The 15735-nt window shown below is 39.3% G+C and overlaps 1 protein-coding gene across 4 annotated transcripts in view; it reads left to right on the top strand.

The window, feature by feature from the left end:
• Positions 1 to 15735, top strand: part of FSTL5 (follistatin like 5) — a 1060999-nt gene that overhangs the window by 521866 nt on the left and 523398 nt on the right. Inside the window, exon 1 of one of the 4 annotated variants that reach the window (XM_072621398.1) lies at positions 5108 to 5310. The exons of 2 other annotated variants lie outside the window; for them this stretch is intronic. In XM_072621398.1, the coding sequence (XP_072477499.1) occupies positions 5271 to 5310 (40 nt within the window). In that variant the 5' untranslated portion in view covers positions 5108 to 5270. Of the gene's footprint in view, positions 1 to 5107; positions 5328 to 15735 lie in introns of those variants that run through there. One more of the 4 variants, XM_072621399.1, reaches the window with a different exon arrangement.

The raw sequence follows: 15735 nt of genomic DNA, 5'->3' as shown, positions 1-15735 counted from the left end.
TGAGCATATTATTCCCTCCTTAAACCACATGTGGAGAAAGTAGCTTCATTTTTCCCCTTTCCCTTTCTCCCTTTTCTCCTCCATTGATGAAGATTTTTCTTATCTCTTTTGTGAGTTATAACTTGCCCCATTCCATTTCTCCCTTTCTCTTCCCAGTATATTCCTCCCTCACCCCTTTTTGTTTTATGTTATTTTTTTTTGTGCATGTGTGGATACCATCTCTTCTGATTCAACATATCCTGTACTCTCTATCTATATATCTGTCTATCTGTCTGTCTGTCTATCTATCTATCTATCTATCTATCTATCTATCTATCTATCTATATATGTGTGTGTCTGTGTATGTCTGTGTGTCTCTGTGGGTGCATGTGTAGGTGCATGTACAATCTCTCCATCTACCCAAATACTGAGAAAAGATTCAAGAATTATAAATATTTTCTTCCCATATAGTAATGTAAACAGTTCAGTTTTAGAGAATATTTTATGATTTTTCTTTCCTGTCTACCTGTTCATGATTCTCTTGATTCTTGTCTTGGGAAGTCAAATTTTCTATATAGATCTGGTCGTTTCCTCAGTATGAATGATTGAAAGTCCTCTATATCATTGAATGACCATTTATTCCCTTGAAATATTACATTCAGATTTGTTGGATAGGTGATTCTTGGTTTCAATCCCAGTTCCTTTGACCCCTGAAATATCCCATTCCAAGCCCTTTGATCACTTAATGTTGAAGCTGCCAGATCCTGTGTTATCCCGATTGTATTTCCGCAATATTCAAATTCTTTCTTTCTAGCTGCTTCCAATATTTTCTCTTTGACCTGGTAACTCTGGAATTTGGCTACAATGTTCCTAGGAATTTCTCTTTTTGGATCTCTTTCAGGAGGTGATCTGTTGATTCTTTCGATATTTATTTTGCCTCTAGTTCTAGAGTATCAGGGCCGTTTTGCTTGATAATTTCATGGAAGGGGGAGCGGAGCCAAGATGGTGAAGTAGAAAGACGCACATACACATAGCTCCGAACCCACAAACCACAGAACGGCTAGAGGGGACCAAGACAGGGCGAATTCTGCACCCAGAGACCACAGAACATTGGAGTGAGGGAGATTTCTGCTCCGGAGAGACCGGCAAACCTCTCGCGGGGGGTCCTTCGCGCCGTGGACTGGGCGCCGGGACTGGGAGCAGAGTGCAGCCCTGCCGCGGCCACGACACCGAGAGGAAAAGATCCGAGAGGGCTACGGGGAGGGGATCTCCATTGGCCACGTGGGTCCCCCACCCACAGAGGGACCTGCAAACCTCTCGCAAAAGGTCCGTTGTGCAGCAGACGCGGAGCCCAGCCTGGACCTGCAGTGGCGGCGGCAGCCGGGGCTCCGAGAGGCACAGATCTGAGAAGGCTTCAGAGACGGGATCTTCAGCAGTGGCACAAGCCCCCCCACCAACAGGTGACTGACGGGGGTAGGTGAGAGACTCTCTTTGGCGGGTTGAGAGGGGAGTGGGGTGCCCCCATGGCTCGGGCCCCCCCAGGAGATAGAAGCTGAGAGGCGGCTGCAGACAAGGGCTCCCCAAACGGGCGGGAGCCTGGATCCATTGTGGAAGGTCTGTGCATAAACCCCTTGAGGGAACTGAGCCAGAGAGGCGGCCCTGCCCCTGACCTCAGCACCTGAACTTAATTCTCACACTGAATAGCAGCCCTGCCTCCGCCAAAAATCCTAAGGCGGGAAGCAGCATTTGAATCTCAGTCCCCAAACGCTGGCTGGGAGGACCAGGAGGCGAGGTGGGTGTGAGGAGAACATTCAGAGGTCAGGCCACTGGTTGGAGAAAATGCCAAGAAAACGGAAAAGAAATAAAACTATTGAAGGGTACTTTACCGGAGAAAAGACACTTCCTCCCGTCCTTTCTGATGGGGACGAACAATGCTTGCCATCAGGCAAAGACACAGAAATTGAGGATTCTGTGTCCCAGCCCACCCAATGGGCTCGGGCCATGGAAGAGCTCAAGAGGAATTTTGAAAATCAAGTTAGAGAGGTGGAGGAAAGACTGGGAAGGGAAATGAGAGGGATGAGGGAGAAGCATGAAAAGCAGATCAGCTCCCTGCTAAAGGAGAACCAAAAAAATCTTGAAGAAATTGGCGCCTTGAGAACTAGCCTAACTCAGCTTGCAAGGGAGGTGCAAGGGGCCAATGAGGAGAAGAATGCTTTCAAAAGCAGAATTAACCAAATGGAAAAGGAGATTCAAAAGCTCACTGAAGAAAATAGATCTTTCAAAACTGGAATGGTACGGATGGACGCTAAGGACTTTATGAGAAAGACAGATATCTCAGAACATACCGCGCAGATTCGAAAAATGGAAGATAATGTGAAATATCTTATTGGAAAAACAACTGACCTGGAAAATAGAATCAGGAGAGACAATGTAAAAATTCTGGGACTACCTGAAAACCATGATCAAAAGAAGAACCTAGACATCATCTTCCATGAAATTATCAAGGAAAACTGCCCTGAGATTCTAGAACCAGAAGGCAAAATAAATATTCAAGGAATCCACAGAACACCGCATGAAAGAGATCCAAAAAGAGAAACTCCTAGGAGCATTGTGGCCAAATGCCAGAATTCCCAGGTGAAAGAGAAAATATTGCAAGGAGCTAGAAAGAAACAATTCAAGTATTGTGGAAATACAATCAGGATAGCACAAGATCTGGCACCCTCTACATTGAGGGATAGAAGGGAATGGAATAGGATATTCTAGAAGTCAAAGGAACTAGGACTGAAGCCAAGAATCACCTACCCAGCAAAACTGAGTATAATACTTCAGGAGAAAAAATGGTCTTTCAATGAAATAGAGGACTTTCAAATTTTCCTGATGAAAAGACCAGAGCTGGAAAGAAAATTTGACTTTCTAACACAAGAATGAAGAGAACCATGAAAAGGTGAACAGCAAAGAGAAGTCATAAGGGACTTACTAAAGTTGAACTGTTTACATTCCTACATGGAAAGACAATATTTATAACTCTTGAAACATTTCAGTATCTGGGTACTGGGTGGGAGTACACACACACACACACACACACATGCACACACGCACACATACATAGAGACAGAGTGCACAGAGTGAATTGAAGAGGATGGGATCATATCTTAAAAAAAATGAAATCAAGCAGTGAGAGAGAAATATTGGGAGGAGAAAGGGAGAAGTTATATGGGGCAAATTATCTCTCATAAAAGAGGCAAGCAAAAGACTTATTAGTGGTGGGATAAAGAGGGGAGGCAAGAGAAAAACATGAGGTCTACTCTCATCACATTCCACTAAAGGAAAGAATATAATGCACACTCATTTTGATAGGAAAACCTATCTCATAATACACGAGAGTGGGGGACAGGGGCACAAGCAGGGTGGGGGGGAGGATAGAGGGGAGGGCATGGGGAGGAGAATGCAATACAAGGTCGACACTCATGGGGAGGGAAAGGACCATAAGAAAATAGAAGTAAAGGGGGACAGGATAGGATGGAGGAAAATATAGTTAGTCCTATACAACACAACTAGTATGGAAATCATTTGCAAAACTAAACAGATATGGCCTATATTGAATTGCCTGTCTTCCAAGGGGAAGGGGTGGAGAGGGAGGGAGCTAAAGAAGTTGGAACTCAAAGTGTTAGGACCAAATGTAATGTTCTTACCACTGGGTAACAAGAAATACAGGTAAAGGGGTGTAGAAAGCTATCTGGCCCTACAGGACAAAAGAGAAGATGGAGACAAGGGCAGGGAGGGAGGATAGAGGAGAGAGCAGATAGGTCACAGGGGTAATTAGAAAGCTTGGGTTTGGGGGGGGAGGGGATAAAAGGGGAGAAAATTTGTAACCCAAAATTGTGTGAAAATAAATGTTAAAAATTAAATTAAAAAAAAAGATAATTTCATGGAAGATAATGTCTAGACTCTTTTTTTGATCATAGCTTTCAGGTAGTCTTATAGTTCTTAAATTGTTTCTCCTGGATCTATTTTCCAGGTCAGTTGTTTTTCCAATGAGATGTTTCACATTATCTTCTGTTTTTTTAAACTTTTGGTTTTATATACTAACTGCTTGATTTAACTCATAGTCATTCATTTCCCTGAACTCAATTCTCTCTTTCAAAGAATTATTTTGTACAGTGAGTTCTGCACCTTCTTCTCCATTTGACTAATTCTGCTTTTTAAAGCCTCCTTCTCTTCATTGGCTTTTTGGACCTCTTTTCCCAATTGATTTAGCCTCTTTTTAAAGCTGTTATTTTCTTAAGCATTTTTTTGATTCTTTTTTAGTAAGCTGCTAACTTGTTTTTTAAGATCTTCTATTGCCTGAGGCCATTTTAAGTTCCCTTTAGAGGCCCTGAAGGCAGAGGCCTTGACTTTTTCTGACAATATGCCTTGTTCTTCCTCATCCAAAAGGATGGGGGTAGATATCTGTTCCCCAAGAAGATAACCTTCTATGGTCTCATATTTTTTGCCTTTTGGGGGTATTTTTCAAGCCAGTTACTTGATTTCTAAGTTTCCTCTACATAACTACCTTGCCTCCGGTTTCACCAAGCTAGGCCTGGGGGCTGAGATTCAGATGATCTGCTCCAAACCCTCAGGGCTTTTAGGAAGTGGCAGGTCTGCTATTCAGTGTGAGATTAAGATCAGTTGCTCAAGTGGGGGCAAGGCCGCCTCTCAGGGCTCAGATCCCTCAAGGGCTTTATCATGAAAACTTCTAGAATGGATGGGGGCTGCTGCCTGCTTTAGGAGGCCCATCTGCTGCTGCCTCCACTGCTGCCACCTGAGGAGGCCTGAGTTATGGGGACATCCTGCCCCCTTCTTGGCCATCTGAAAAAAACCCTCTCACTGACCTTTGGCGCCTATGGGTTGAGGGATCTGTGCTGCTGCTGGAGATTCTGTCCCTGAAGCCTTCTCAGATCTGCTCCTCTTGGTGCAGCATGGCCAAGGCTGGGCTGGGCTCTGCTCCAGGGCTGGTAGGACAAACCTTTCCTGTCATTCTTTCAGGTCACTCTGGGCTAGAAATCTCCATTCCATTGTTCTGTGACTACTGCTGCTCTAGAATTTCTTGAGAGTTCTTCTTTACATGTATTTTATGGGCTGTGGGGTAAGAGCTAGTGCATGTGCATCTTTCTACTCTGCCATCTGGACTCTGCCCACGTGTGCTTTTCTTGAACAACTTTTCTATAAAACAATCTTTTAAGTAAAAATGTGAGTTTGCATTTGAACAAGATGGCCAATACCTCAAAGTTGCATTCTGTAGTAGAATTTGAATGTTTGACAGTTCAACTCAAGAGACAACCTCTATGCCAGGTACCTTATCTTGCCAGGTAATTTTCAAAATCTTCTAAGACAATTCAAGTGAATGTGGTTCAATCAACAGGAAGAAAACAGAGGTCCCCCAAAGCCAACATTGTCACAACCAATTCTTAATCATCTATAGGATGGACTATTTGACCACCATTATCTGAAATTCAGTGACTCTCTAGGAGGGTTGTTGTTGGTAATTAAGCATTACTTCTGTTGACCTCTTAATGTTAAAGTAACCTCCTGAAATGAAAAATGCCTGTGGGAACTTTTAATTTGAGGATTGAGACCTTGGGTAAAATTTTTGCTTTAAATTATTAAAATATTAACTCAAAGCTATAGGGTGGAATACCATATTCCTACTGATTACAGACTTAAAAACTATGTTTTAGAGAAAGCTGGGGAAAAACAATAACATACATTTAAAGTAAGATTGCAGCATCATTTTTACTAGTAAAGTAAAATGTAGTACTGGATAATTTTTCAGAGAATTTAGGACGGCTGCAAGAGCCAAACTGGCCAGCAGACATTTTATTCTTCTCTCAGTTTCATTCCTCCCCCCCCCCAAAAAAATTCCCCGATTTATTTTAAATTATTCTTAAAGATAATCTGGATCAAACCTATGGGAAAATCAGGACAATAGCTGAACAGGAGGAACCAGCATAGTTGGGTTGTAATACTAACATCACTGGAGGGGTGTCAAGTGAGTGAATGAAATCAAATATTGAATAGTATGTTGGGAAATTCATGAAGACAGCATTGTGTTCACTAAATAATAATACCCCTCACATCTTCTGGTTCTGCTGCTAACTACTTATTTATTAGATTTCCCCAACCCCTCCACTGATGAAATCATACCTTTATGCTCACATTGTTAGAATTAACTACATTAATATTGATGTGTGATTGCCTAAACCTGAACGTTGCTGTGAACCTCCAATTCTCAGGGATTTTTTTTTATTTTTTTGAAAATGATATGAAGATACCAGGTCTTCATTATAGAATTTATGTTACTGTAATCTGAGTCTCATTGATTTTGTATCTCTAACTTGTGGGTACCAATGAAGCATTGACTGCCTTAGCTCTTGAGCAAGCTGGATATCCTGGATAGAGAGATTTGCTGTACCTTCTCTCCTTTTGTGTTGCTGCCCATTTCCAACCCACTTTGCATATTATCATTTTTTTCTAATCACCCAGCAAAGGTATTGTTCAGCCTGACAATCATTTTACCCCAAAAGTTCACAAATAATATTCTCAGAGATGCAGTGTGGTAAATCCAGCACTAGTTTTAGAGACATATTTTGGTGAAAATCTCATCTCTGTCACTTCTTACAATCCTAGGCAAGCTCATTTTGCTGCCCTAGGTTGAGTTTCTTCTTCCATAAACGTGGCCTCTGCCCTGGTGACTTCTAAGGCCTCTTCCATCACTGAATCAATGAAATTGTTTCATTAAGACTGTATCTGTACAAAAGAAAGTGACATTGTGAGAGTCATCTAGCTAATTTTGGTCAATGGAGTTAAATCAGTTAACTTTACATCTGAAAGTATTAATTTCACATAACCTGAAAAATTCTAAATAATATCCTATCATCTTAAAAGAGTTTATGTGCCTTTTTTCGGAGGGCTTAAATTTCCAAGAATTAATTTTGACAAGGGAAAGACTTTGGCTCATTGTTTCTTTGTTTGTTTGCTTGTTTGTTTTTCCAGATAGCAGAAAAAAATGAATTCAAGGGGTGGTGGTGCTAGAATGATGACATTTATATTCTGAGTCCCTTCCCCCTGTATATATGTTAAGTATATTGATATTTAATAAAAAATTATGTAAAACATTAAAATATTAATTTATCAAACTTCATGTGAAATCCAAGTTCTGTGATCAATTTTTAAAGGACTTATTAAGTCAAAGTAATAAAATTGTCAAGACAGTTATAGTTTTAAAATTTGGTATTGGGTATATATAGATAAATTAATAGATATAGATATGTAGATATAGATATAGATTAGATATAGATATGTATGGCCTTTTCTTAGTCACACACATCTATATTCATTTTTATGATAAACAAACAAAAAATCTAAAAAGGATGAGACCAAGAATCACATGATTTCAAAATTAAAAGGGGGCTAGGAGTCACCTAATCCATACCCTGAAAAAGGATTCATGTTTCCATCCCTTATATAATATGCTTAAAAAGGTGTCATATATCATTTGCTTGAAAACATTTCAAGTGAGAGAATTCATTACCACCAGAGTTTCTATTTCTATTTCTGGATAATTCTAATTTTTAGTAATTTTCCCCTTATATTAAGTCTAAATTTACTTAATTTCAACTTTCACTCAGGTTTCCCAGTTCTTCCCTTGGGAGTCAAATGGAGTAATCCTGAACTCCTCACTTTCTCTCACCCTCTATTTCTAAAAATAAATTTATTTATTTATCTTTGGTTTTCAACATTCACTTCCACAAGATTTTCAGTTCCAAATTTTGTCCCCATCTCTGCCCTCCTCAACCCAAAGACAGCATGCATTGTGATTACCATTTCCCCCAACTTCTCTGCCTTCTACCATACTCCACCCTTCTCTTATCCCCATCCCCTCTATTTTCTTGTAGGTCAAGATAGATTTCTATAGCCCATTACCCATATATCTTATTTCGCAGTTGCATGTAAAAACAATTTTTAGCATTCATTTTTAAAACTTAGTGTTCTAACTTCTCTCCCTTCCTCCATCCCCACTGAGAAGGTAAGCAAATCAATATAGGTTATACATGTGTAGTTGTACAAAACACTTCTGTAACAGTCATACTGTGAAAGACTAACTGTATTTCTCTTCATTCTATCCTGGCCCCCATTTATTCTATTCTCTCTTTTGACCATATCTGTCCTGAAAAGTGTTTACAACTAATTACCCCCTCTTCCCATTTGCCATCCTTTCACTCATAAACCTCATTTATCCCCTTCCACCCCTACTTTCCTGAAGTTTAAGAAAGATTTTCATAAAAAATTGAGTGTGCATATAATTCCTTCCTTAAATCAAATGAGAAGAGAGTAACATTCACTCTTTTTATCTCACCTCCCCTTTCTTCCTCTCCCTTGAAAAAGCTTTTACTTGCTTCTTTTTAATGAAAGATAATTTGCCCCATACTATTTTTTTCCTTTCTCCTTCCAATATATCTCTTTTAATGCTTAATTTTATTTTTAGATGCCATCCCTTCCTCTTCAACTCACCCTATGCCCTCTGTCTGTATGTATATAATACCACTAATTACCCTAATACTGAGAACAGTCTCAAGAGTTACAAAAATTATTTTTCCATGTAGGAATGTAAACAGCTCAACTTTAGAAAATCCCTTATGATTTCTCTTTCCTGTTTACCTTTTCATGCTTCTCTTGATTCTTGTGCTTGAAAGACAGATTTTCTATTCAGCTCTGGTCTTTTCATCAAGAATGCTTGAAAGTCCTCTATTTCTTTGAATGACTATTTGCCCCTCTGACGTACTATAATCAGTTTTGCTGGGTAGGCAATTCTTCATTTTAATTCCAGTTCCTTTAACCTCTGGAACCTCATATTCCAAGCCCTTTAAGGTAGAAGCTGATAGATCTTGTGTTATGTTAATTGTATTTCCACAATACTCAAATTGTTTCTTTCTGAGGGCTTGCAATATTTTCTGCTTTACCTGGGAACTCTGGAATTTGGCTATAATGTTCCTAGCAGTTTTTCTTTTGGTATTCCTTTTAGGAGAGGATCAGTGGATTCTTTTCACTTCTATTTTGCCCTCTGGTTCTAGAATATCAGGACAGTTTTCCTTGATAATTTCTTGAAAGATAATGTCTAGGGTCTATTTTTGATCATGACTTTCAGATAGTTCAATAGTAATTGTCTCTCCTGGATCTATTTTCCAAGTCAGTTGTTTTTTTTGATAAGATATTTCACATTTTCTGCTGTTTCTTTGCTTTTGTTTTATAATTTCTTGATTTTTCATAAAGTTATTAGCTTTTATCTGCTATATTCAAATCTTTGAGGAATTATTTTCTTTAGTGAGGTTTTGAAACTCCTTTTCTATCTGGTCATTTTTGCTTTTTAAGGCATTCTTTTCCTCATTGACGTTTTTGCATATCTGTTGCTGTTTGGATTAGTCTATTTTTTCTTTTTTCAACATAAAAATTTTTTACTTTGAAATAAACAATTTTCATCATGTCAAGAGGTGAGTTGATGCAAAAATACAAGCTTATATGTCAGACAATATGCTAAATGCCAAGATATCAAAAACAAAGAAACTTTACTCTATAATATTTTGGGGAAGAAAGATCCCAATTCTCAAACATCTAAATTTTTTTTTAAATTGTAAATTCATTTATTTATTTTAAATTTTCAACATTCATTTCCACAAAATTTTGAGTTCCAAATTTTCTCCCCATCTCTCCCCTCCCCCCGTCCCAAAACACCGAGCATTCTAATTACCCCTACCACCAATCTGCCTTCCCTTCTAATGTCCCTTCTTTCCTTTATCCCAGTCTTCTCTTTTCTCTTGTAAGGTAAGATAAATTTCTATACCCCATTACCTGCATTTCTTATTTCCCAGTTGTATACAAGAAAAATACTCAACAGTTGCTCCTAAAACTTTGAGTTCCAGCTTCTCTTCCTTCCTCCCTCCCCATCCATCCCCACTGAGAAGGCAAATAATTCAATATAGGCTATAGATATGCAGTTTTGCAAATGACTTCCATAATAGGAATGTTGCATAAGACTGACCATATTTTCCTCTATCCTATCCTGCCTCCTATTTCTTCTATTCTCTCTTTTGACCTTGTCCCTCCCCAAGAGTGTTGACTTCTAATTGCTCCCCACTCCCATTGCCCTCCCTTCCATCATCCCCCCAACCCTGCTTATCCCCTTCTCCCCCCACTTTCCAGTATTGAAAGATAGGTTCTCATGCCAACATGAGTGTGCATTTTAGTCCTTTCTTGAGTCAAATGTGATTTGAGTAAGCGTCACATTTTCCCTTTCACCTCCCTCCTTTTCCCTCCATTGAAAAGTCTTTTTCTTGCCTCTTTTATGAGAGATAATTTGCTCCATTCCATTTCTCCCTTTCTCCTCCCAATATATTCCTCTCTCATCCCCTAAGTTTATTTTTTTAGATATGATCCCCTTTCAACTCATCCTGTGCTCTGTCTCTCTCTCTCTGTCTCTCTCTCTCTGTCTCTCTGTCTGTCTGTCTGTCTTTCTCTCTCCCTCCCTCTCCCTCTTCCTCCCTCCCTCCCTCTCTCCCTCTGTGTGTGTGTGTGTGTGTGTGTGTGTGTGTGTGTGTGTGTATAATCCCACCAACTACCCAGATACTGAAAAAAGTTTCAAGAGTTGCAAATACTGTCTTTCCATGTAGGAATGTAGACAGTTCAACTTTAGTAAGTCCCTTATGATTTCTTTTTCCTGTTCACCTTTTCATGCTTCTCTTGATTCTTGTGTTTGAAAGTCATATTTTCTTCTCAGTTCTGGTCTTTTCATCAAGAATGCTTGAAAGTCCTCTGTTTCACTGAAAGACCATTTTTCTCCTGAAATATTATACTCAGTTTTTCTGGGTAGGTGATTCTTGGTTTTTATCCAGTTCTTTTGACTTCTGGAATATTATATTCCATGCCCTTCCTTTCCTTATTGTAGAAGGTGCCCAATCTTGTGTTATCCTGATTGTATTTCCACAATACTCAAATTCTTTCTTTCTAGCTGCTTCCAATATTTTCTCCTTGACCTGGTAACTCTGGAATTTGGCTACAATGTTCCTAGGAGTTTTTCTTCTTGGATCTCTTTCAGGAGGTGATCAGTAGATTCTTTCAATATTTATTTTGCCTCTGGTTCTAGAATATCAGGGCAGTTTTCCTTGATAATTTCATGAAAGATAATGTCTAGGCTCTTTTTTTAATCATGACTTTCAGGTAGTCCCATAATTTTTAAATTGTCACTCTTGGATCTATTTTTCAGGTCAGTTGTTTTTCCAATGAGATATTTCACATTATCTTCCATTTTTTCATTCTTTTGGTTTTGTTTTGTGATTTCTTGGTTTCTCATAAAGTCATTAGCCTCCATCTGTTCCACTCTAATTTTGAAAGAACTATTTTCTTCAGTGAGCTTTTGAACCTCCTTTTCCATTTGGCTAATTCTGCTTTTGAAAGCATTCTTCTCCTCATTGGCTACTTGAACCTCCTTTGCCAATTCAGTTAGCCTATTTTTAAAGGCATTATTTTCTTCAGAATTTTTTTGGGTCTCCTTTAGCAGGTAGTTGACTCACTTTGCATGATTTTCTTGCATCTCTCTCATTTCTCTTCCCAGTTTTTCCTCCACCTCTCTTCCATAGCCTGAGACCATTGAATATTTATTTTGGATGTCTGGGATACAGAAATCTTGACTTTTACATCTTTCCCTGATGGCAAGCATTGTTCCTTCTCACCTGAAATAATGGGAGAAGATAGTTGTTCACCAAGAAAGTAACCTTCTATAGTCTTATTTTTTTCCCTTTTTTGGACATTTTCCCAACCAGTTACTTGACTTTTGGGTCCTTTGTCAAGAGTAGGGTACACTCTGGGGATCTTTAAGATCTCAGTTCCTCCAAGGAGGCACAATCCAGCCTGTACACTGGTGTGGGAGCAACCAGCAACTTTTGTTTGGGGGCAGGGCTGCCATTCAGTGTGATATGAAGATCAGCTGCTCAAGTAGGGGCAGGGCCACCACATAGGGCTCAGTTCCCCCAGGGGCTTTTTGATGAGCCCTTCAGCAATGAATGCGGGCTGCTGCCTACTTTGGAAACCTTCAACCACTTCTGCCTCTAGTGCTGCCGCCTGAGGCCAGAGCTGTGAGGACACCCTGCTCCCTTCTAAGCCAGCTGAAAAAAAACCCTCTCACTGACCTTTGGCACTTGTAGGTAAAGGGATGTGTGCTGCCACAGAGATTCTGTCCCTGAAGTCTGCTTGATCCTGCTTCTCCTGGTGCTGCTGATGTCTTGGGTTCCTCCATCCCCTCCACCACCCTAGAGCTGGGACTGGACCACTCTACTGTCTCACCCAGGTCTCACAGATTTTTTCCAATGACCTTCCAATTTGTCCTCCATATTTTGGGGTTGTGAAACCACCACAGGTGCCAGAGATGAAGTCCCCCCACCCCCCAAGACCTTCTCAGGTTCTGTCTGTGCCAATATGAACCACACTGGACTGAGGTCTGCTCCCAGTGTGGTGGGATAGATGCTTCCAATCCATCTTCCATGCTGACTTGAACTGCAGATTTGCTTCACTCCATCATTCTGTGGTTTCTGCAGCTCCAGATTTTGTTTACAATCAATTTTTCCAGGTATTTGTCAGGGCTGGGTTAGGGAGAAGAACTCTAGCAAGTCCTTGCTGTTACTCAGGAATCTTAATTCTGCCTCCTCACTCTCCATTTTCAATCAGTTGTCAAGACCTCTCAATTACTCCTTCACAACATCTCTCCAATATCCCTTCTTTTCTCATCTGATATTGCTACCACCCTGGTATAGATCTTCATCCCCTCACAGTTGGACTATTGTGATAGTCTACTGATAGATCTGTCTGCTCAAGTTTCTGCACACTCCAATCCACCCTCCATTCAGCTGACAAAGTGATTTTTCTAAAAAACAATATCAGCTCTTTCCACACCTTCTCCCCAATTCAGTAAACTCCAATGAATCCTTATTGCCTCCAGGATCAAATACAAAATCCTGTTTGTTATTCAGAGCCCTCCATAACCTACCTCTTCCCTCTGCTTTTCTGGTCTTGTTACACCTTACTCCCTTTTGTATACTTGTTGATCCCATGTCACTGCCTCCTTGCTTTTCCTCAAACAAGACACTTCTCTCTTAGCTCTGGGCATTTTTTCTGGCTGTCCTCCATGCTTGGAATGTTCTTCCTGCTTATCTCAACATACTGGCTTTCTTTTAAGTCCCAACTAAAATCCTATTGTCTACAGGAAGCCTTCTTCAACCTCTTCTGTTAGCTATTTCTTATTAATGCTACACATAATTTGTATGTACATATTGGTTTGCTTGTTGTCTACCCTTTAGATTTTGAGCTTTTTGAAGGGCAGTCTTTTGCCTCATTTATTTTTAATCCATAGGGCTTATCATAATGGACTAGAGCCTAGAGGACACTTAATGAATGCTTATTAACCAATCTATCCATCTTCAGACACTTAACTGGAGGCCTCCAACCAAACTGACGGTTATATTATTGAGTTTCACACAGCTATCTACCACTCTCTGAAGTTGCGTTTATCAGACTGAATAAGCAGCTTGAGTGTTCTGGTTCAAATCACAGAGTTTAGGAAATGTCTACATGAGAAGTAATATTTCAAGAAGGCATACACAAGAAGAGATTACAACTTGCACCTAATTACTACTGAGAGAGTTCATCAAATTCTCTAGACTAGGAGTAGCCTTAAGAATCATGTTAAGCCTCAATTTCTTCATCTGAAAAATAGATCTGATAATCTCCCTGTCTAATGGGTCATTGGAAGTTTGATTGGCATAGCATTTGAAAAGGGTTCTTCAAATCTTCAAGTGCTATGTAAATGCTAGCTATTTTGTGTTTCCCCAGATCTGAGATTCCTAATTATTGAGGGGCATAACAGCTCCATTTATACACAGTGAGAAATGTATAGTCAGGACCACTGCCTCTAGGATTGAATGACTCAGATACCCTCACTGAGGAGAGAGGTTTTTTTCTTATGCAGGGGCTATAGGGGAAAGGAATTTATACCAGATCTAAAACTAATATGAGACAATGAGGGGCCAGGTTCCTACACCAATTGAGAGCTTGTAAAACTCCTGATAACTCAATACATGACCATCTTATGGGCAGGAAATGAAGTTAATATGATAAAATAGTAATACTTGTCCCTTTCAAGCTGATTGACGTAGCAAATAATGTAACCACTACCCACCACAGAAATGCCATCGTTTATCTTCTGGAACACTAAAATAATGCCCCAATCTATCATTTGACTCATATTCTTCTTCGTCCTCAAAGCTTTTCTTATTATCACAGGAAGATGTAATTTATTCCTCCTCTAAGTCTCATAATACTTTTCAGCTCTCCCATGAGCTATTGATATACCTTATATCATGGTTCTTCATGCATATAGTTTGTTTCTCCAAAAAGACTTGTTAGTACCTTGAATGAAGAAGTCATTATTTTACATGCCCACTAGTGCCTTTCACATGCCATAATGATACTAGTTTTCATAATAAATTAATTTGATAACATCACCATGGACACTGAAAAAACTGCCGAAACTCTCAATGAAAAATTTTTAAAGTTCTTTCTTCTTTCCTCAAATACCCTCCACAGTATGGTTTCAACTTCAATTTCCTGCCTTACTCCCCAAACTGGAGTACTCATTTTATTTATCTTACCTGATTCTCTACTGTCTCTATGTGTTTATACCTATCTTTCCCCATGCCTAAGTGAGACATCCTCAATAACCTCTTGACAACCTTTTTCTTCATCTCAGACCTAGATAATCCTGCTCTTCCCTGAAGTCTTTTTTCCCAGTTAGAAGTGATGCTACCCTTTTCAAATTTCTCTAACATTTCTGACTTCTATCCATAAAATGATATTTTAACTTGTTTTATACTAAGTACCTTATATGTTTCATTTCCCTTAAATAGATTTAAACTCCTTTCAGGACTAGGTAAATATCTTTGTCATCATAAGCACTAATACTTTCTAGCACTTTAGTATTTGCAAAATTCCAAGAACAGTATTTAGATTGTATGCTCCCCCAAAACAGGGACTAATTTTGTTTTTCTTTGTACTGAAAGGGCTTAGTACAATCCTTTTCATAGAACAATGGCTTAAAAGATACTAGCTGATTGAATAAATGTTTGTTTACAGTATACATAGTAGGTGTTTAATAACTGTGTTTAGTTAAATAGTAGATGAGTGATAATATCCAAAATGGCAGCTAGGTGGTACTATGGATAAAGTGCTGAAGCTGAAGTCAGGAAGACCTAAGTTCAATTTCAGCATCAAGACACTGACTAGCTTTGTGACCTTGGGCAAATATTTAATCCTGTTTGCCTCAGTTTGCTCATCTGTAAAACAAGCTGGAGAAGGAAATGACAGACCACTCTCTTTCTTTGCCAAAACAGCCCTAAATGAACACTCAGGCATAACTGAAATGACTGAACAACATTAAAAATAGCATTTAAAGATTGGGCAACAATGCATAGTATTAAAATTGAAAGAATTAAAAATTCCCAACCTTTATTTCTATTGTAGTGATTTGCTTTAATAAAAGAGTGGAATAGAGAACTGAATGAATGTTAAAGAATTGTAAAATAAATCTACTCTGCACTAAAAAGATGGCTGTCTCCCCTCCCTTTTCTTACTTCTCTTCCACCTATCCTTCTCTTCAACCTTCCTTCCTTCTACCCT

Source organism: Notamacropus eugenii, chromosome 6, assembly GCF_028372415.1.
Source record: "Notamacropus eugenii isolate mMacEug1 chromosome 6, mMacEug1.pri_v2, whole genome shotgun sequence".
Classification (NCBI taxonomy): Eukaryota; Metazoa; Chordata; class Mammalia; order Diprotodontia; family Macropodidae; genus Notamacropus; species Notamacropus eugenii.
Note: the sequence above shows the minus strand (reverse complement) of the source record. Positions and strands in the feature narration are given on the sequence as shown.